The sequence below is a fragment of the Arachis duranensis genome, chromosome 2 (genome assembly GCF_000817695.3).
Source record: "Arachis duranensis cultivar V14167 chromosome 2, aradu.V14167.gnm2.J7QH, whole genome shotgun sequence".
NCBI classification, from domain to species: domain Eukaryota; kingdom Viridiplantae; phylum Streptophyta; class Magnoliopsida; order Fabales; family Fabaceae; genus Arachis; species Arachis duranensis.
Genome location: NC_029773.3, coordinates 72,202,183 through 72,225,044, shown reverse-complemented (window position 1 = coordinate 72,225,044; position 22,862 = coordinate 72,202,183). Strand labels below are relative to the sequence as shown.

At 38.1% G+C, this 22,862-nt stretch overlaps 1 protein-coding gene across 5 annotated transcripts; it reads right to left on the bottom strand.

Moving 5' to 3' along the window:
* Positions 1 to 376: 376 nt before the first annotated feature.
* Positions 377 to 4,432, bottom strand: LOC107474857 (RING-H2 finger protein ATL33). Of its 5 annotated transcripts, none has more exons than XR_008005590.1 (4): positions 3,715 to 4,431; positions 1,080 to 1,139; positions 747 to 790; positions 377 to 648 (listed from the first exon to the last, which is right to left on the bottom strand). XR_008005590.1 is itself a non-coding variant. In XM_052256751.1 (2 exons), the coding sequence occupies exons 1-2, from the start codon at positions 4,333 to 4,335 to the stop codon at positions 1,197 to 1,199; spliced, it is 699 nt and encodes a 232-aa protein (XP_052112711.1). In that variant the 5' UTR covers positions 4,336 to 4,432; the 3' UTR covers positions 1,182 to 1,196. The 5 variants fall into 5 exon arrangements, 3 of the variants coding, with proteins under 3 accessions (XP_052112711.1, XP_052112714.1, XP_015949986.1); XR_008005588.1 differs by having other exon boundaries at positions 377 to 645; XM_052256751.1 differs by lacking the exons at positions 377 to 648; positions 747 to 790; positions 1,080 to 1,139 and adding an exon at positions 1,182 to 1,274 and having other exon boundaries at positions 3,715 to 4,432.
* Positions 4,433 to 22,862: the final 18,430 nt, after the last annotated feature.

Sequence of the window (22,862 nt, the reverse complement as noted above, 5' to 3'; positions counted from 1 at the left end):
CTCTTGCAGGTATAAAACTATCCCCCATATCAGTTTCCCTTCGCAGGGAGATTTTGCCATGTCTAGACAAATAGATTAGAAGGCTCAGGTGGTAACAGTATACTACATGCAGAAACTAAAACTGACATCCGGTGCTGCCCATCACGTATCGTACAACTATGTACGACACATAGATCTTTTGGTGTTAATGTTTTTAACAATCCACACTTTAGAATTTTTTGAATAATCTTTTGAGTGATTATGGTTGTTTGGAATTTATCACACACCACAAAAAATATGCATTTTGACAATTTTATGATATGAGGTTCAGAGTAATTCATTACCAAACTTGGTAATCAATTATCACAGTCAAATAATCATATTTATTTATATGTTCTTGCAATTTTAGGTAGTGATAATCAATTATATGGCCCGTTAATCAAGTACTAAATGCGTAGAGAATTCTTTCATCTTTTTCAAACTTGGTCAAAAAGGCAATGGCCAAAATTTTGGTTCTACAGTGCTACTACTACAAAGTCAACGTTCCAAACATGAATTCAATTACTTTATCTCTAGAATGAATTGAAACACGATCACCAAGCATCACAAATCATCAAACCCATGAAATCCAATCTTAATAAGCCCATGAGATGCCTACAAATGAACCTGCTGTTTTACTCATTGAAATAATGAATGATTAGTCATCGTGCCTCGACAATAATAATTACTCTGGTGGTGGGCCGAAAAAGAAAAGAAAAAAAAAATACCTTGATTTCAACTGACTTTGGTTGATTCCCACTGTTGTTTTCACCTAAAAACACAATAATCAAACTGAATTACCACGGTCCACTCTATCAGAGAATGGTTGTTGGAGAGGCTACAGAAATTAAAAAAGGAGGTCAACGAGGGGATACAGGAGAGCTGGAGCAGAACAGATTAACTTATATGGGCCATTTGGAAAATAAAAAACGCAGTAATTTTCAATCATAGTCAACCAGACATAGCTATAGCAAATGCAGCAGTCCTAACATTAGAGTATAATAATACAAAAGAAGCAAATAATCCAAAACAGAAAGAAAGAGCAACAGTAAGAATATTACCAGTAGTGTGGAGAGCGCCCCCAAAAGAGTGGTTGAAAGTTAACGTTGATGCTGCTTTCTCTGAAAAGAAGGGGACAAGGTCGTTTGCAATTGTGATCAAGAACGCATAAGGCCGAATCAGAGGGAATCAAGAGTGGGAATGATTGCTGGAAGATAGATGTAATTATTGAAGATATTCACTCCTTGAGCCACGAACTACCTTCATGTGGATTTAACACCTTAAGAGAAGCCACTACTCTATAGATAGACATTACAAATCAAGGAGTTGTAGGTTTGACGGATGATATTTCTTCAGCATAAGTAGTTGGATTCTGTTGCTATTTTTTGAGGAGGACCTTATATATCACAATCACATCTTATGTTTGCAAATGATTTTATTTTATTTTGTAAAGCCAAGAAAACTCAAGTGTAATTAGTTACTTAAAGTTTCAGGCATAAAGGTGAATTTTGACAATTCAGAGCTCTTTGTTCTCAAAATGTATCCAAACATAGAAAAGAGATCTTCGCAAGTATATCAACCATACGTTTTGCTAATTAATTGGGAATTATCTTAGTGTTCCTCTGATCTTGGTGCTAAAGTATCAAGATCAATCTTTAATGATATTATTGATGAAGTCCAATTATATTGAACTCTTGGAAGGATAGCTTTTTTAATAGAGCTGGTCAAATCCGTCTAGTCAAGTCGGTCATTGCTTCTATACTAGTATACAGGAAGCAAGTAACCTTCTTTTCGAATATTATTTGTCATGAGATTAACAAAACTATAGGGCATTTTGTGTGGAGTGGTAAGTAATCTTGTGGTTTGCAGTTAACTTCTTGGAAGATCCTCACCACTTCTAAGAGGTAAGTAGGCTTAGCCTTCAAATATTCTTGGATTATGAATGTTGCTCTTGACAAATTGGTCTCATAATTTCTTTAACATCATGATAAATTTATTTGATATTAAGGTTGCGGTGGCAGTTTCTCCTACTTGGAAAGCAATTCTCAAAGCAGCTAATATTTTAAGAGATGGTTTTGTTTGGAATGGAGAATCTCTTGCAGATTCATTTTGTTTTTCTAACTCTGATTGTGATGGCGAAAGAAATGATGTAATTCATATATCTAACTAACACTCAATTGCGAGTAAGGGATTTTTTTACGATTTTGAGTGGCATCTAAATAGATTGACGACAATGATGGATGCTGAATTGGAAAACGACACTATGGGACATCAAATATTTGTTGCATCGAAACTTGGCCCTGGTTGGTGGTAGAGACATTCGTCTTTCAAAATTTGTTCTGCTAAAGGAGGATATTCTTGGTTATTTGGTCGAGATAATTCATGTGATTTATCGATAAATTAGAACTGAGTGTGGAAACTGAGAATTTCAGGAAAAATTCACCTCGTTTGGTTGACCATTTTCCCCAAGCATTGCAAACAACTATTTTTAGATTTCAATTATGTCTCGCTCCCATAGATTCTTTTCAAAGATGTTAGCATCGATTGGAAACAATTTTTCACTGTCTTCAGGATTGTAATCGAACCTGTGATGTATGGAGTCAATTGGGAGTTCTAACATTTCCTTCTTTCAAAACTATCACTCATTTTTCGTTGGTTCCAATGGAACTGAGAGTATGCGTCAATTCACTTTCCTTGTAGGCCTTTGGAGCATTTGGCTAGATTGGAATGATTTAGTTAACGATAGAAACTATATCTTCTGTCATAAAAGATGTTTATCGTTCTCGTTATTTGGTAACAGAATTTATATCGGCTGCTTTACTGTCATGTCTTGTTTTGTGTCCAACTCCTTTATCTATATGTGGACACATTCTCAAGTTAGGTTTGTCAAATTAAATTTTGATAGGAACTTTTTTAAAGATGTTGCAAGAGCTAGATTTTGATGTTTAATTAGAGGGTGTTCTAGTCAAGTTTCAGAAGTTAATATATTGAGAGCTGAACTTTTTGCTATTTAGTGTGCAGTTCTTTCTAGTTAATAATTGAAAAGTGCCGAAAGATCATACAGAGAAGAAATTTTGAACTAAAGCAACAAGAACATGGGTTGTCCATTTTGTTCTAATTCAAAGGAATACTAATAAAATTGCAGACTTGATAGTAAAACGAGGTGCACAATTAGATTCTGATATGGTTCTATAATTTCAACTATAATGAGTGATTGCGGTTCTTCTAAACCTACTTTTATATAATTTCTTAATTTCTATTTGCTTTGTGTTTCTGTTTTCGTTTCTCTTCCTTTACTTTGTTTAAAAACAAAAATGCTCAATGCAAGACGAGCATCAGTACGATACTAATACACATGCATACATACAGATATTTTGCTAATTAAATCAATTATTCAATTGCTAAATAAAGTTTATCATTGCTTCGTTGAACTATCAAGTATCAACTATATCATTTATGATTTATCCCTTAGGACATTATATTCATATACAAACTTTTGGACGGTGTGATTTTATATATTTCCCTAACAAACTTTCATCCTTTTCTTTTTTTTTTTTTTCATTTTTCTTTTTTTTCCTCTATATCCAATTTCAAATTCCACTACACACCTTTAAAATTAAAACTCACAACATTTTCTATATATTAAAGGAATTTTGAAAAATAAAAAAGGCAAGAAAAGAAATTAAATGTTCATACCAAACCGGATGCATCAGGAAGACCTTGATGAAAATCATGATGATCTCTTGCCGGAGCAGATGAACTGGGGCGCTTTCTGCCAGCGCCGGCGACGATGGAGCGGCAAATTGGGCAATTCGTGTGGTTGCTGAGCCACAAGTTGATGCAATCAGCGTGAAACGAATGCTTACAATCGCTAAGTTGCCGGAGTTTCTCGCCGTCGGCGAAAGCCGACAAGCATACCGGACACTCGCCGCCGATCTCCTTCACGTGAGAGTCCTTCTGGTACCGAAATTCAGCAACAGCGGTGGCGATGACGCTGTCCCCGTCGCGGGACTCACTGGAATGCTCGCCGGAATTTCGCTCCGGTTGCCGGCGGCAAGACGGGCAGCCGTAGGCGAAGATAAAGGTGTAGATTACGGCGGGCAGTGTGACCATGGCAACGATGGCGAGGAGGAATTCGAGGGGAGAGAGGTCGAAGGAGCTCGAACCGCCCGGAAAAGGCGGCGGCGGGGTATTAAGGATCGCAATTTGAGCGGGGGAGAGCGGAGGAGCATAGAAAACAAGCTGCGATGATGGTGGTGGTGGCGACAGCGACGGTGATGGAGTGTGAGTGATGGTGGTGGTGGTTCGCTTGTCCATGATTGGGGTTCAAGAAGATAAGTGAGCAGAAGTGTGACTAATAATAGTAAGAATTATTATTATGTGGTTATGCTTTAGGTTGTGTTTGGTTTTGATTGTTACTTATTTATTTATTTATTTAGGTTTTGGTCTTCCTGTGATAATTTTGAGTAAAAAGTGGTTGGGAATTGGAGAAGTTTGTCTACTTCATTTGTTAGGGTGATGACAGTGATAGCTCTTTGTCGATGGCGGTGTTTGTTTCTTAGGAGTGTATTTTTTTAGTGTCCAATAATTGATTAGGGTGATGTATGTGGAGTAAATGAATTTCTTTTGTGACTGAGGTATCTTCTCCTTCAAATTGTATCATATACGTTGACATTTCACCATTTTAGGACGGAGTAACAGAGGAAGCTATTATTTGTGCAATAAAATTAAGAAGACAAACAAAATAATTAAAATTATTTTATTTAATATTTATTAATTTATTTTAGTTATCAAATATTTTTATTATTTGTGTAATAATATTATAATAAACAAAAATAACATTTATCTTTCAGACTAAAACCAAATTAATAAATGTTTTTCTTAGGTTATAAGAATATAAAAAGAAATAACTTTAGAGACAAAAGTAAACGTATGTGTATTTAATGTTAGTGTACAGTACTGATTTAATCATCTTAATTTTATGCTCAAACATTTAAAATGTTTTATTTTTATTTAAAATATTTTATTTTATTTTAGGTTTTTAATTAAAATTAAAATTTTTCTTTTAAAATATTCTTTCTTTGATTTTAATTTTTTTATACATAACAACAAAAATCGTAATTATAATAGCCAGTTGTTGCAAAATAACAGAATAATAAGAGAAAAAATATAATAAGAGATGAAAATACTTATTTTTAAAATAAAAACTTTAATTTTAATTAGAAAATTAAAATAAAATAAAATAAAATATTTAGAATAAAAATAGAATGTTTTGAATATTAGAGACGAAATTAAGATTTAGCCTAAATATTAAGAAATAAAAGAATATTTTATTCTTAATGTCATAAAAAGTTTCAACTGATAAAACTTTTATATTTTTGTATTTTTTATAAATAGTTAGTAGCAAAATTTATTTTATAAAAGTTAAATTTCGAATTTAGTGTTAAGGATTGTTAATAATATAGATTTTACGCTTAAAGTTCTCAAGTCTCAACTTTACTTATGGATAATGGTTGTTTTGGGAGTTACTTGAAACTGGGTCGTATTTAAGCCTAAACGTGAGGTCCAGACTCCTTGTGAGACAGCGCTCGACTTGTCTTGTGTCAAGTGGTCGTCGTCCGAGTTCTTAGTGAGGAGATGGGAGATAGTACCTGCAAGACACTCCAATACTTAAGTTAGCAAGGGTACAAGCAGGTTTATAGTAGATTGGATCTTAAGTATACCTGAGAGGTATCAGTGTATTTATAGGTGATGAGCCAATAACCACCATTGGAGTAGTTTCACCTTTGTCTGCAGGTAATCGTCCCCTTTATTTAGGGGTTGTTAAGATATCTCTTCTAAAAGTGGGTGAGAGATCGTAAGGATTAGGTTTAACTCCTTCAGGAGGGAGTTATCACTTGTTAGCATTCTGTCCAACCTCTTAAGAGGTCGGCTACTTGATAACTCTCTTATGGGCTTTTTCTGTTTTGGGCCGGCTTAAGTTTTAAGCCAGGGTATGAACAGTGTCCTTGTTTGAGTCCGACCTTTTACTCAGGTCGTACTCAAGCATATGAGAAGTTGGACAGGTGTTGGTAAGTAGGATTATCACGTCGGGATTTTTAGGTCTCTGTCTTCAAGTTGGAAACCCGACGTGATTTTAAAACGTCAACCGTCGCATCTGTTGGGTTTCAATTTTGACATGTTGGGTGCGGTTACATTGGTAACCGTGCACGTCATTGAATGAGGGAGGGGTTTTACATTTTTGCCCCATGGGTCTTATAAATACCTCTCCCTCTTCTCACTCTTCTTTTTTCGTTTCCTCTTATTCTGTCTTAAGCTTTTCTTCTCTCAAGCTTTCTTCTTTTGTTTTCTCTCTACAAAGAACTTCCTTCTTGTGTTTTCTTTCTAGTGCTGAGCGTTTTATCGTGCTGCTCCTTGAGGCGTTAGGATCGTTTGTTTGCTTTTTGCTGTTTGCAGGTGTCCTTCGTTTCTTCCTCCAGGTTGGTTTTGTATCTTTCCTTTTTTTTCCTGTCTACATTCACTATGTGGTTGGCCTTGTTTTTTTGTGAACTTTTTTGTGTATTTTTTAGGACTGAAATCTTGCATAAACGTAAAATCTTGTTTGTTGCTGTTGCTGTTTTTGGATTTGTTGTTTTCGTAGCTTTTTTCCTTTTCGTACTTTCATGGAAGTTGGTTCTTTCGTATTTTTTTTTTGGTTTACTGCACTACTGTGATACTGTAGTTGTTTCCTTTGTGTGTTTTGATGCTCCTAAATAAATTTTTTTGGCTTTGGGAGACAATTTCATTTTTCTTTTTCCAGAGATGCTCCCTCTGTGTTTGCTGTTGATTCTTTTTGTCTGAAAAAAGGCTTTCTGCTTGTTTCTGACTTGTAGTGATGAGTTTCTGACTTATAGTGATAATTTTTGTTTTATAATATAGGTATATCTCTTTTATATGTCTCGTTCAATTGTCTCGAGAATGTCATCCAAGGTACCCAAAGAGTTGTCGAGATGGGTAGATATCTCGGTCCTTTCTGCAGTTCCCGTAGTAGATAACGTGTTTGTAGATGAATTTCGTAGGCACCATAGGGTTTGTAGCTCTAGGGATGGCGAGGAAAAGTAAGAAATAGTAGTCTCCGACCCGGAAGACCGAGTTTTCTTTAACCGAGTTACCATGTCGAAACCCCACTTTCTCTTCATGTATGACTGCCTTTTTACCCGACTTGGGTTGATTTTTCTATTTTTCAATTTTGAAATCGATGTCTTGTCTTTCTGTAAAATGGCTCTTACCCAACTTCACTCGAATTCCTAGGATTTTATGAAAATCTATCAGCTCATGAGTCGTGAGCTTGATTTTTCGATCTCTTTGAAGATCTTTTTCTTCTTATTTCAGCTCACAAGACCTTTCAGTTCTACCAATAAACAACAATGGGTTTCTTTTCAAGCTATACAAGGTCGGAAGATATTCTCTATTTTCGATAAGTCGTTCCATGATTTCAAAAACTTCTTTTTTCAGGTTCGGGCTGTTGAGGGTCACCATCTATTTTTTCTTAATGAAAAGAATGAACCTCGCTTCCAACTATATTGGGTAGAGTCCACTCCTATCGATAAGTATAACCTAGTAGATTTGGATGAGGTTGAGGAGCCTATTGTAGAGTTCTTCCGAGAGGCTTGGGGACGGACTCCAACCTTGATACGAAGAAGTTTCTTCTTGAAAAGCTGAGTTATGTTCGTACCGAGTTAGGTAGTTATTGCTATTATTGTAAATATTAGTTGTTGTCTCGAGTTGTTTCTAATTCTTGATGTTCTTGTGCTGAAAAAAATTAAGAGTGGTTCAAAGGCATATCAGAAAGTTCAAGAGGTCAAGAGGAACGCTAGAGCTCGAGCTCTCCAGCTTCACGATTCAAGGAGGTCGGATACTCCTTCTCTGATCAAATGAGATTCGGGCACTTCTTCTCAGTCTAAGTTGGTATCAAGTCGTCATCATCGTCCTCCTCCTCCTCCTCCTCATCATCCTCCTTTTGTTGTTACCCCTCCTATTCCTCCCTTCTCGGATCCGACTTCCAAAAAGTGAAAAACTTTAGAATTTGAAAGTATCAATATTTATGATACTGGTTTTGATGGGGTGAATTTTTGCCATAGACACATCCTTCCTCACAGCTTAATTGCCATGGATGATGTTTCAATAAAAAATCATCTCCAAATTTTGATCCGAGGTAGAATTTGGATAGCAGGGTATGCTCTACTTTACTGAAAGAGTTGGAAAAGACTCATTTGGGTGCTACGCAGCATTCTCTGGAGACCTTACAAGCCGAGGTGACCTCCCTCAGTGAACAAAAGAAGGAGTGGGACGAAGAGAAGTCTAGGTTGAAATCCGATCTCCTTAAAGCTCGGGAAAATAAAAAGCAATCTGCAGCTACTTGTGCGATGGCTGAAGGCTTGAAGAAGAAAGACGAAGAAAGTTATACCCGAGTTTTTTGGAGAAAACTTGGATCTGAAGGAGGAGGTGAACCGACTTAGGGATGAATATGCCAAGTTGGAGGAGTCGATCGCTGAGGGTATTGACGAGATGTTTGAAAACTTGATAGCTCAGCTTCGAGTTACGCTCCCGAGTTGGACCTCTTTCCTCTTAACCCCGACATGGTCGTGATCGACGGGAAGATCGTCTCTCCTCCTCGAGAAAGGGACGTTTGTATGTCCGATCTAAAAGCTTCGAAGGAGCCCCTTGGGAAGTCTTTTCAGCCTGAAGCCGCCCCAACCGAGGAGGTTATGCTGACTCCTTCTCCTCAGCCTGAAGTCGTTCCGATTGAGAAGAACGTGCCGACCTCCTATTCTCAGCTTGAAACCTCCACTGTGACTCCTGATGATCAGAATCCTCCTATTGTCCTATTTAGTTGCTCTTTCTAGCCCCAACTTATGGGTCCTTTGTGAACACTTTATATTTTTGTATTTTTTTGTGTACTTTTGTGGATGCTAATCCTTTAAGGATTTAACAACTTTTATAGATATTTCTGTTTATCTTATCTATTGCAAAGTCTATAAGAAGTTCCTTTGTATGATGGGAGTGATTACCCTTTCTTTAACTTAGAATTTTGTAAAGGATTTTCCCATTGCTATACTTGGATGACTGATTTCTTTTTGGAAGTTGGCTGTTTCAAAACTTAGACTATTTTTACAATGCATTTTTTGGACCCAATCATCGTTTGACTTACAAGTCATGAAATCTGTGCTTTTATGATCGATGTGTATAACCTCTTTATGTCGACTTGTACTTCGTCGCTTTATCTTGCCGACCATTTAGGTCGGGCAACTGATTTTCGTAATTTTTCGAGCTTAAGTTGGCGCTTGTCGTAGAATAAACAACGGAATTTAAGAATACGCTTTAGAGAATACTTTATCATTAATAAAAATTGATTTACAAAATGCTTTGGCTGCTAAGGGTGGTATGCCCCTAGCCCTCACTTTGATACCTCGTTAAAACCCCCTCAAGGAAAATCTTTTTTGGAAAAAAAACTATGAAGTCGGGAAAAAGAGTACACCAGGGAGCGAGGTGAGCTTCTAGCTATAATATCTCTTCATGTTGTATGTGTGCCACGACCTTGGGAGCACAGTTCCATTTAGGTCGGACACCTTATAGTAGCCTTTTCCTAAGACTTCAGCTATTTCGAAAAGGTCCTTTCCAATTAGCAGCGAGCTTCCTTTCACCCGACTTGGTTATCCCGATGTCGTTTCTTATAAGGACCAAGTCACTTGTGGTGAAGCTTCTTCGAATGACATTCTTATTATCTGGCTGACATTCTTTGTTTTAGCATGACTTCTCTTATCTGAACTTGTTCTCAAACTTCTGGGAGGAGCTCAAGTTCCTCTTTCTGAGCTTGGATGTTTTCCACCTCGTCATAAAATCTTACCCTTGGGCTTTGTTCATTAATTTCAACGGGGATTTTGGCTTCTATCCCGTATACAAGTTGAAATGGTGTCTCTCCAATTGTTGAATGAGGAGTTATCTGCTAAACCCATAGGACTTGTGGAAGTTCTTCTGTCTATGCACTTTTTGTGTCCCTTAACCTTTTTTTTAATCCAGCTAGTATGACTTTATTTTCTGCCTCCACTTGCCCATTATCTTGGGATTGATAAACCCTAATTTTGTGGTTTATCTTGTGCTTAATTTGGGAGATTTTATCACATTTTCTCACATTTATTCAATGAAATAGCATGGTTTTGTAATTCTCCCTTAATTTGTGCTTAAGTATAAAAACATGATTTTTAGGCCCTTAAATTGGTAATTTTAACTCACTTTCGATTCCGCTCGATGCCTTGATGTGTTTATTTAGTGAATTCAGGTTGAAAAGGCTAAGAATGGATCAAAGGAGTGAAGAGAAAAGCATGCAAAGTGGAGAACTCATGGAAAAACAAGGATTTGGAGTGCATTCATGGACGCACATGCGCAGCAGACGCGCACGCGCAAAGATGAAGTCGCATGGCGATGCATACGCGCACATGACGCGTACGCATGGATGGAAAAATGCCAAGCGACGCGTACGCGTCACTGCTCGCAAGTGATCTCATTAAAGTGAAAACGCTGGGGGCAATTTTTGAGCTGCACAAGCCCAAATCCAACCCATTGCTGAAGCTATTTCATACAAAATTCAAGCTTGGGCAAAGGAGGGAGCACTTAGTTAGTCATGATGAGCCTTTAGTTAGTTTTCTAGAGAGAGAAGCTCCCTCTTCTCTCTAGAATTAGGATTTTAGGTTAATTTCATCTTAGATCTAGGGTGTGATTCTTGTTTTGATCTACATTTCCTTTCAATTCCTTGTTGCTACACCCTAGCTCTCCTAGTTTCTTGCTAATTCCTATGTTTTGCTCTCTCTCATGTTGATGAACCATTGTTAGATTTTGATCTCTTCTAATGCAATTTTATGTTTTCATGTCTTTTTTTCTATTTATCTTCATTGCTATTGTTGATTTCTTGCTCATGATGATTATGGATCTTGTTAATTCTTGCATTTTACGATGTTTACTTTCCTTGCACTCATGTTGGATTTGAATCTCCTTTAATGAAATTTGATATTTGATGCCCTTTTATTGTTGATTTGAGTTGTGATTTTACTTTCTTTGCAATTGGTAGTTGGTAAATATTACTATTTCTTGCACATTTACCATGCTTTTCTTTTATGCCTTCCAAGTGTTTGACAAAATGCTTGGTTGGATGCTAGAGTAGATTTTGAGCATTCTTGTCTTGGAAAGAGTAATTAGGTGATCTTGAGTCATTAAGACCCAATTCATGTTGGCGATCTAGAGTTGTTAGTTAATATGATTTCCATTGACTCTAATCTCTTGCTAACTTAATTAGTGACTTGATTAGGACTTATGGATTGAGATTAGCTAGTCTTGTTAGACTTTCTTCGAGTATGAGGATAACATGATACCTTCCTCCATCGTCGGGGATGACGTAATAAGATAAACTCTTGTTTATTATTGTGATATGATTGATTAGTCTTGTTTGACATTCTCCCTATGTGAAGATAACATGATACCTTCTTCCATTTGTTGGAGTTGACTAAATAGGATGAATTAATCATTGTATGACTAGGATAAAAAGCTTATATTCTCAACGCTTGCCATGAATGTCTCTCTGTATTACTTGTTTTCTTAATTGCTTGCTCGATTTACTTTTCTTGCCTCTTTACTTCCTTGCACCTTTATCAATCAACCCCTTTAATTTCTAGTTTTATTTACTCTTGTTGTCATTTAAATTCTTGCCCCTTTATTTTCTTGCCCCCTTTACAAAATCAAACCCCTTGTTCCTTCATAGCCAATAATTGAGCACTTTATTGCAATTTCTTGTGAGACACCGAGGTTTAAATACTTCGGTTAATTCTTATTAGGATTTGTACTTGTGACAAAACCAATTTTAATTTGATGTGAGAGTTGTTTATTGGTTTGGAGCTATACTCACAATGAAGCAATTATTTTTTATAAGAAAAAAATCTAGATCAACGATAATTCTCTCGCCATCAAATTAGTGGCGCCGTTGCCGAGGAGTTGCAATGGTGTTATGTTATTGGCTATTGTATATATTGTGAATAGCTTATTTTTGGTTTGTTTGTTAGTTTTTGCTAGTTGTAGGGTTTTGCTTTCTTTGTTTCTTATTGGTATTTATTTTTATTTTCTCTTATCACTATGAATTCTCACCCTTTTGGCTATGAGTGTGGTTCAAACTGTGTTGTAGGAGACGGAAATTACAATGATAACATGCATCAAGGATGGGACAATCAAAGGTGGGAGGAGCCTCAAGCATTTGATCAACCTTCATGGCAACAACCTCCACCAATGTGCTATGGACAAGATCCATTCCAAGATGCATATCAATCTAATGTGTGTGATGACCCTCATTGTGGTTGCCCACCACAATCATCATATGCATATGAACCCCCTCCACAATATAGCTCTTTACCATACTCACAAGCCTCATACCACTATTCACCTCCATATGATCCTAATCCATATCCACCATACCAACCACCATATGAACCATATCTAGAGCCACCACCATTCCAACACCAATACTCCCAAGAACCACAAATTTCATATACACTACCTCAAAACTTTCACCAATATGAACCACCTTCTGACTATAATGACTTTCCCTCAAACGATGAACCCTCTCTTCCACCACCGCCCTCCGATGAAGCCCTCATGCTAGAACTAAGAGATCTTGAATCTCGTATCCTAAGACAACAAGAGGAGACAAAAAAGGAGTTTAAGGAATTGGAAGCCAAAACTTCTACCATACAAGCCAAGATGGCTATCATAGTAGAAGCCGTTAGCAACATAGTCTCATCTTGCCTAAACTTGGGTGATCAAGGCACCCCCATTGTTAAATATGGAGAAGCAACTAAGGGGCTTAGTGAGGGAGTGAATTTAAAGCCTCAAGGTGAAGAAGAGGAGTCAAAACAAGAAGTGCAACAAGAGGAGAAGGTAGAGATCATGGAACCAAAGGAAGTGGTTGAAGATTTAGGAGATGTTGAGTACAAAGAGGAATACCAAGTTGAAGAGCCTTCTTCCATGGAGTTTGAAGTTGATGTTGAGGAGGAGAGTGCACAACCTCCAAGGCACAATGTGATTGAAGAATTGGAAGAAGTGTCCCAAGCGATAGGCCCTCCTATTTATGATGATTCCGCATCAATATATGATCCTTTTGAGTTCGAGGAACCCTTTCCCACTATGCTTGGAATTGATGATGAGGTAGAATTCAATAAACCTCCTATCTATGATTTGAGTGATGGGGAAGAGCTAGAGGACATTGGTGAATAAGAATGTAAACTCGAGGAAACTTGGCAAGAGGTAGAGCTTGAAGAACCTTGCCAAGTGGTGAAAACCTCTAGAAGAGGATGGACGGTAGTGGAACGTGCTTTATTAAGACCGTTGGGAACTTCTCTACCTAGGCCGCCATCTAATCCTTCATTTGAGTGGGTAAAACTTCTAACTCATAGCTTTATTATCCCACTTGAATTTGGTTTGCTTGAAATGGAAGGCCAACTTAGGGTGCTTTGTGGAATTAAGCGTAAGAGAAGGATGTTTAGTGGTTGGCATGTAAATCTAGGCTCATTATGGTTGAAGCTTCAAGGAGCAAGGGTTGGTGTTATTCCCAATTGGATGGGTCTAGGAGGGTAGTATGGTGCCTTCATGAGAATTTATCTTGCTTGCCACCCGGAGGAATTCACCATGATCAATTTCAAAACAGATGTGAAAACAAAGTGTGTGACCCTGTATCACACAAAGAGAATCAAGGTTAGAAGCCCATGGTTTGTGAAGAACTCCATCAAAGCTTGGAGTTATTAACTTTGAATGATGAAGCGCAATGGAAGTCCAAGCATTGGTGGATGTTTAAGGATGGATTAAAGCACAAGCCACCTTGATGGAGAGCTCCCCATAAGTCCAACTTAAGGACAATAAACAAAAGTGCTAGGTGGGAGACACCCCACCATGGTAACATCTTTCCTTTTCCCTTTTGTAAATATTGGTAAAATAAGTTTAATTTCATATTTTGTTTGGTTAGTTGAGTTTAATTGGGAGTCTAGTATGTTAAATAAGGTTTTATGATGTTTTGGTAGCTTTTGGAGGTTTGGAATGCTTGGTTTGGTGCAAAAACATAGGAAAATTTTGAAAAACAGAGCACCAATCCACGCGTACACGTCACCCACGTGTACGCGTGACCCAAGTTTTTTCGACCATCCACGCGCACGCGTCGTTAACGCATACGCGTGGATCCAGAAGTTTCACCCCTCCATACATGAAACCGAGAGTTGTGCTTACTTCATGCCAACTTTGTGCCTGAGGCACAAATCTACCCACGCGTACGCGTGCTCCACATGTACGCGTCATCGCCCCAAATAACTCATCACATGTACGCGTGCCCCACGCTTACGCATGAGATACGCGCACGCGTGGATTGCTCTGCATCAACCTTCTTCTCTTCTTCTCTTCTTTCCATTTCTTTCCAATTCTTCCTTCTTTTCTTCTCTTTCCACCCCTCAATCATCACCCAACACTACTGATGACCGGATATTTTATAAGCTTTTGGGGGGTAATTTCATGTAGATTTTAGTATGTTTTAGTTAGCTTTTTGTAGATTTTTATTAGTTTTTAGGCAAAAATCATATTTCTGGACTTTACTACGAGTTTGTGTATTTTTCTGTGATTTCAGGTATTTTTTGGCTGAAATTGAGGGAGTTGAGCAAAAATCTGATTCAGGCTGAAAAAGGACTGCTGATGCTGTTGGATTCTGACCTTCCTACACTCGAAATGGATTTTTTGGAGCTACAGAAGTCCAATTGGCGCGCTATTAATTGGGTTGGAAAGTAGACATCCAGGGCTTTCCAGCAATATATAATAGTCCATACTTTACGTGAAGATAAATGATGTAAACTGGCATTTAACGCCAGTTCCATGTTGCATTCTGGCGTTCAGCGCCAGAAACAGGTTGCAAGTTGGAGTTCAGCGCCAGAAATAGGTTACAACCTGGCGTTCAACTCCAAAAACAGCACAGGCACGTGAGAAGCTTAAGTCTCAGCCCCAGCACACACCAAGTGGGCCCCAGAAGTAGATTTCTGTACTATCCATCTTAGTTTACTCATTTTCTGTAAACCTAGGTTACTAGTTTAGTATTTAAACAACTTTTAGAGACTTATTTAGTATCTCATGACATTTTAGATCTGAATTATATAGCTTTTGACGGCATGAGTCTCTAAACTCCATTGTTGGAGTTGAGGAGCTCTGCAGCGTCTCGATGAATTAATGCAATTATTTCTGTTTTTCATTCAAACACGCTTGTTCCTATCTAAGATGTTCATTCGCGCTTCACTATGAAGAAGGTGATGATCTGTGACACTCATCACCTTCCTCAATCCATGAACGTGTGCCTGACAACCACCTCCGTTCTACATTAGATTGAATGAGTGTCTCTTAGATTCCTTAATCAGAATCTTCGTGGTATAAGCTAGAATCCGTTGGCAGCATCCTTGAGAATCCGGAAGGTCTAAACCTTGTCTGTGGTATTCTGAGTAGGATTCAGGGATTGGATGATTGTGACGAGCTTCAAACTCGCGAGTGTTGGGCGTAGTGACAGACGCAAAAGGATCAATGGATCCTATTCCGACATGATCGAGAACCAACAAATGATTAGCCATGCTGTGACAGAGCATTTGGACCATTTTCACTAAGAGGATGGGAAGTAGCCATTGACAACAGCGATGTCCTACATACAGTTTGCCATGGAAGGAGCCTTGCATGTTTGAAAGTGAGAAAGCATTATGTTACAGGAATTCAGAAGGACAAAGCATCTCCAAAACTCCAACATATTCTCCATTACTGCATAATAAGTATTTATTTCATGCTCTTTTACTTTTACAATTAAAACTAAAAATTATTATTGATATTATATCCTGACTAAGAGTTACAAGATAACCATAGCTTGCTTCAAGCCAACAATCTCCGTGGGATCGACCTTTACTCACATAAGGTATTACTTGGACGACCCAGTGCACTTGCTGGTTAGTGGTACGAGTTGTGAAAAGTGTGATTTCCAATTTCGTGCACCAAGTTTTTGGCACCATTACCGAGGATTGTTCGAGTTTGAACAACTGACGGTGATTCTTGTTACTTAGATTAGGAAAAATTTGTCTTTTTTGTTTAGAGTCACTAGGATTGCATCTTCTATTATTCCTTTTAAAAACTTTTCAAAAATATTATTTTTCTTTAATTGAATTTTCATTTTTTTTATGAGTTTAGTGTCATGTTCTATGTTTGGTGTCAATTGCATGCTTTTCTTCAAATTATTTTTGTCAATTTTTCTTGTTTGATCTTTGGTTTGTCTTATTTTGTGTCTTTTCCTGTTTCTCTTGTGCTTTTTCAAATTTTTAGTTTTCAAAAATTTTTTATTTATTAAATACCTTTTTAAAACACGTTAAATTTATAGCTCAGTTGGCTAGAGCGTTGGCTTATGTTCTTGGCAATTGGGTATCTTCTTTTTAAAAACTTTTTCAAAAATAATTTTTCTTTGATTAAATCTTGTGCCAAACTTTAAGTTTGGTGTTCTTTTGTTAATTTTCTTTAATTTTCAAAAAATTATTTTAATTTTCCAAAAATTTTAAGTTTGGTGTTCTATCTTTTGTTCTTGTTGTTCTTGTGAGTCTTCAAAGTGTTCTTGAGTTTTCTTTGTGCTTTGATCTTAAAATTTCTAAATTTGGTGTTCCTTGGTATTTTCCCTCCAAAATTTTCGAAAACAAGGAGCATTAGATCTAAAAATTTTAAGTCTTGTGTCTTTTATGTGTTTTTCTCTTTCATCATAAAATTCAAAAAAATATCTTTTCCTTTAATTTCTCATAATTTTCGAATTACTTGGGTTGACTTGGTCAAAATTTTTCAAATCATATGCTTTTCAAAAATATCCTAACCACTTTCTCTCTCCTTAGTTTTTTGAAAATCTTCATAAAATATTTTCAAAAATTTTTATTTTTCGTTTTTATTTTAGTTTTTATTTTATTTTATTTTATTATTTCGAAATTTTTTTTAATATAATAAAATAAATAAAATAAATCCACATCATCTCCCTTTCTCCATCATGGACCTAAGTAGAAATGAACAGTCTAGAAGGACTCTGGGGTCATGTGCTAACCCCACTACTGCTTCATACGGGAGTAGTATCTGTATACCCTCCATCGGAGTTAGTAGTTTTGAGTTGAATCCTCAGCTCATTATCATGGTGCAGTAAAGTTGCCAGTATTCTGGTCTTCCACAAGAAGAACCTACAGAGTTTCTGGCACAGTTTTTACAAATTACTCACACAGTACATGATAAGGAAGTAGATCAAGATGTCTACAGGCTATTACTGTTTCCATTTGGTGTAAAAGACCAAGCCAAGAGGTGGTTAAATAACCAACCTAAGGCTAGCATAAAGACATGGAAACAGCTGTCAGAAAAATTCCTGAATCAATACTTCCCTCCAAAATGGATGACACAGCTAAGGCTGAGAATCCAAGGCTTTAAATAAGGAGATAATGAATCCCTTTATGATGCCTGGGAGAGATACAGAGAGATGCTGAGAAAATGCCCCTCTGAAATATTTTTAGAGTGGGTGTAGTTAGACATCTTCTATTATGGGCTTACAGAGAGAGCTCAGATTTCTCTAGACCACTCAGTTGGTGGATCTATACACATGAGAAAGACTATAGAAGAAGCTCAAGAGCTTATTGATACAGTTGCCAGAAATCAGCATCTGTACCTAAGCAGTGAACCTTCCATCAACGAAGAGGCTAAAATAGTAACTGCTGAACTCAGTCCTGCAGATTAAGCTACTGAATTCAATCAGCAATTAGATTTTCTAACAAAACAGTTAGCCGAATTCAAGGAAATATTACAAAAAACAAGAATGGCTAATATGAATATGGAAGTGCAGTTGAAGTAAACAGAACAGCAGTTATCAAAACAAATAACAGAAGAATGCCAAGCAGTTCAATTAAGAAGTGGAAAAACATTAAATACCTCACTTCAAGGCAGCAGGAAGCCAAGAAATGAACAAACTGCTATCCAAAATCCCTCTGAGGACAGTCAGAGCCCAGAGAGGAATAATTTTGGCGCTCAAATGCCAGAAAATGGGTGGAAAGCTGGCATTGAACGCCCAACCCATGCTCAGTCCTGGCGTCCAACGCCAGAAACAAGCAAGGAACTGGCGTTGAACGCCCAAAGGAAGCTCAGTTCTGGCGTTCAGACGCCAGAAATAGGTAAGGAGTTGGCGTCTAACGCCACTCCAGCTTCCACCCCTGGTATTCAAACACCAGTGGGGGATCAGACACATACAAGTGCTGATAGCAACTCCTCTAAAAAGGCTTCTCAACCCACGAGTGTGGGCAATAAACCTGCAGCAACTAAAGTTGAGGAATACAAAGCCAAAATGCCTTATCCTCAGAAACTTCGCCAAGCGAAACAGGATAAGCAATTTGCCCACTTTGCAGACTATCCCAGGACTCTTGAGATAAAGATTCCGTTTGCAGAGGCACTTGAGCAAGTACCCTCTTATGCTAAGTTCATGAAAGAAATCTTAAGTCATAAGAAGGATTGGAGGGAAACTGAGAAAGTTTACCTCACTGAAGAATGCAGTGCAGTCATTCTGAAAAGCTTACCTGAGAAGCTTAAAGATCCGGGAAGCTTTATGATACCATGCACATTAGAAGGTACTTGTACCAAGCAAGCTATATGTGATCTTGGGGCAAGTATTAACCTAATACCTGCAACTATTATCAAAAAGCTTGGGTTGACTGATGAAGTTAAACCAACCCTGATATGTCTCCAACTTGCTGATGGCTCCATTAAATACCCATCAGGCGTAATTGAAGACATGATTGTCAAGGTTGGGCCATTTGCCTTTCCCACTAACTTTGTGGTGCTGGAAATAGAGGAGCACAAGAGTGCAACTCTCATTCTAGGAAGACCTTTCCTAGCAACTGAACGAACCCTCATTGACATCCAAAAAGGGGAAGTGACCCTGAGAGTCAATGAAGACGAGTTTAAGTTGAATGTTGTCAAAGCTATGTAGCATCCAGACACCCCAAACGACTGCATGAGCATTAATATTATTGACTCTCTGGTAAAAGAGGTCAATATGACTGAGAGCCTCGAATCAGAGCTAGAGGATATCTTTAAAGATGCTCAGCCTGATCTGGAGGAACCAGAGAGAATAATAGAACCTCTGAAAATCCCTCAAGAAGAAGAAAAACCTCCCAAACCCGAGCTCAAACCATTACCACCATCCCTGAAATATGCATAGCCCAGCCAGATGCATGCACAAGATCCTATTGGAGGGTGATGCTAAGCCAGTGGTTCAACCACAGAGGCGGCTGAATCCAACCATGAAGGAGGTGGTGCAGAAGGAGGTCACTAAATTACTAGAGGCTGGGATTATTTATCCTATTTCTGATAGCCCCTGGGTAAGCCCTGTCCAAGTCATCCCCAAGAAAGGTGGCATGACAGTGGTTCATAATGAAAAAAATGAACTGGTTCCTACAAGAACAGTTACAGGGTGGTGTATGTGTATTGATTATAGAAGGCTCAATACAGCTACTAGAAAGGATCATTTTCCTTTACCATTCATAGACCAGATGCTAGAAAGACTAGCAGGTCATGAATACTACTGCTTCCTGGATGGATATTCAGGTTATAATCAAATTGCAGTAGATCCCCAGGATTAAGAAAAAATAGCATTCACATGTCCATCTGGAGTATTTGCATACAGAAGAATGCCATTTGGTCTGTGCAATGCACCTGCAACCTTTCAAAGGTGCATGCTCTCTATTTTCTCTGATATGGTGGAAAAATTTCTGGAAGTCTTCATGGATGACTTTTCAATGTTTGGAGACTCATTCAGCTCATGTCTTGACCATCTAGCACTTGTTCTAAAGAGATGCCAAGAGGCTAACCTGGTTTTAAACTGGGAGAAATGTCACTTTATGGTGACTGAAGAAATTGTCCTTGGGCACAAAATTTCGAACAAGGGAATAGAGGTGGATCAAGCTAAAGTAGAGGTAATTGAAAAATTACCACCAGCTGCCAATGTTAAGGCAATTAGAAGCTTTCTGGGGCATGCAGATTCTATAGGAGGTTTATAAAAGATTTTTCAAAAATTGCCAAACCTCTGAGTAATCTGCTAGCTGCTAACACAACATTTATCTTTGATAAGGAGTGTCTGCAGGCGTTTGAGACTCTGAAAGCTAAGCTGGTCACAACACCAGTCATCTCTACACCAGACTGGAGATTACCATTTGAACTGATGTGTGATGCGAGTGACCATGCCATTGGTGCAGTGTTGGGACAAAGGCATGACAAGCTTCTGCACGTCATTTACTATGCCAGTCGTGTTTTAAATGACGCACAGAAGAACTACACAACTACAGAAAAAGAGTTACTTGCAGTGGTTTACGCCATTGACAAGTTCAGATCCTATTTAGTGGGATCAAAAGTGATTGTGTACACTGACCATGCTGCTCTTAAATATCTACTCACGAAGCAGGATTCAAAACCCAGACTCATCAGATGGGTGTTGCTTCTGCAAGAGTTTGATATAGAAATAAGAGACAGAAAAGGGGCAGAGAACTAAGTAGCAGATCACCTGTCCCGAATAGAACCAGTAGAAGGGGCGTCCCTCCCTCTTACTGAGATCTCTGAAAACTCTCTAGATGAGCACCTCTTTGCCATCCAGGAAGTGCCATGGTTCGCAGACATTGCAAATTATAAGGCAGTGAGATTTATACCCAAAGAGTACAGTAGGCAGCCAAAGAAATTGATCACGGATGCAAAGTACTATCTTTGGGATGAACCATATCTCTTCAAGAGATGTGCAGACGAAGTAATTCGTAGATGTGTGCCTAAAGAAGAGGCACAGAAGATCCTCTAGCATTGCCATGGATCACAGTATGGAGGACATTTTGGAAGTGAGCGAACAACCATAAGAGTCCTCCAATGTGGCTTCTACTGGCCTACTCTCTATAAAGACTCCCGAGTGTTTGTACTTAATTGTGACAGTTGCCAAAGATCTGGCAATCTACCTCATAGTTATGCCATGCCTCAACAAGGGATCTTGGAGATTAAGTTGTTTGATGTATGGGGTATTGACTTCATGGGGCCTTTCCCACCATCATACTCAAACTCTTATATTCTGGTGGCAGTGGATTATGTATCCAAATAGGTGGAAGCTATTGCAACACCCACTAATGATACTAAGACAGTGCTGAAATTCCTCCAGAAACATATCTTCAACAGATTTGGTATCCCTAGAGTACTAATCAGTGATGGGGGCACTCATTTCTGCAATAAACAACATTACTCTGCTTTGGTTCGATATGGAGTTAGCCACAGGGTGGCCACTCCATATCATCCACAGACAAATGGGCAAGCTGAAGTCTCTAATAGAGAACTTAAAAGAATCCTGGAACGGATTGTGATTAACCATAGAAGGGATTGGGAAGAAGCTTGGATGATGCTCTGTGGACATACAGAACAGCATTCAAGACTCCTATAGGAACTTCTCCATACCAGCTTGTGTATGGAAAAGCCTGTCACCTGCCAGTGGAACTGGAACATAAGGCCTATTGGGCAACCAGATTCCTAAACCTTGATGCCAAGTTAGCTGGAGAAAAATGATTGCTCCAGTTAACTGAGCTAGAGGAATTCAGACTCAACGCTTTCGAAAATGAAAAAATTTACAAAGAAAAAGCAAAAAGATGGCATGATAAGAAGTTGTCATCCAGAGTCTATGAGCCAGGGCAGAAAGTTCTGCTGTTTAATTCTAGGCTCAGATTATTCTCCGGAAAATTGAAATTCCGGTGGAGAGGTCCATATGTGATTACAAGTGTGTCACCATATGGATACGTGGAGCTTCAGGATAATGATTCTAACAAAAAGTTCATTGTTAATGGACAGAGAGTCAAACATTATCTTGAAAGCAATTTTGAGCAAGAATGCTCAAAATTGAGACTTGATTAAAGCTCAGTAATAGTCCAGCTAAAGACAATAAAGAAGCGCTTGCTGAGAGGCAACCCAGCCATTAACAAAGCTTAATTGTTAATTAATTGATTTTTACAGGTTTATATCAATTATCTTCAAAGGTAAAATAGCAATTGCTTGAGTTCACAGAGTTACAGAAGGATTCAGAGGATAAAACAGCAAAAAGGAAGCTCACTGGTGCGAAAAAGCCAGTAAGAGCTGTTTTGGGCGTTGAACGCCCAAAAGAAGCATCTACTGGGCGTTCAACGGCAGTAGAGATAGCCATCTGGGCGTTAAACGCCAGAAAGAAGCACCTTCTGGGCGTTGAACGCCAGAAAGAAGCACCTTCTGGGCGTTAAACGCCAGATTTACAGCGTCCTGGGCGTTCAGAAAAATGCCCAGTGATAAAGGAATTCCTGGCATTTAACGCCAGCCAGAAGCAACAGTTGGGCGTTAAACGCCCAGGAGAAGCTACAGATGGGCGTTAAACGCCCAAAACATGCAGCGTTTGGGCGTTTAACGCCAGGATTATGGGGAGGAAGTGAATTTGTTTTCAACTCAAATTTCTTTAATTTTTTCATGTTTCAAATTCATGATTTCTTGCATAAACATGTTATAAATTCTCAACTTTCAACTTCAAAATGCAAAAAAATTTTAATCCTAAAAATATTTCTTCATTTTTCTTCAATCTCTTTTCAAATCTTTTTCAAAACTCATCTATCTTTTTGAATTCTTGTCAAATTTTTTTAATTTTTTCTCAAATCTTTTTCAAAATCTCATCACATCCTTTGAATTTTCGAAATTTCCTCTCCTTTTATTCCTCTCCTTTC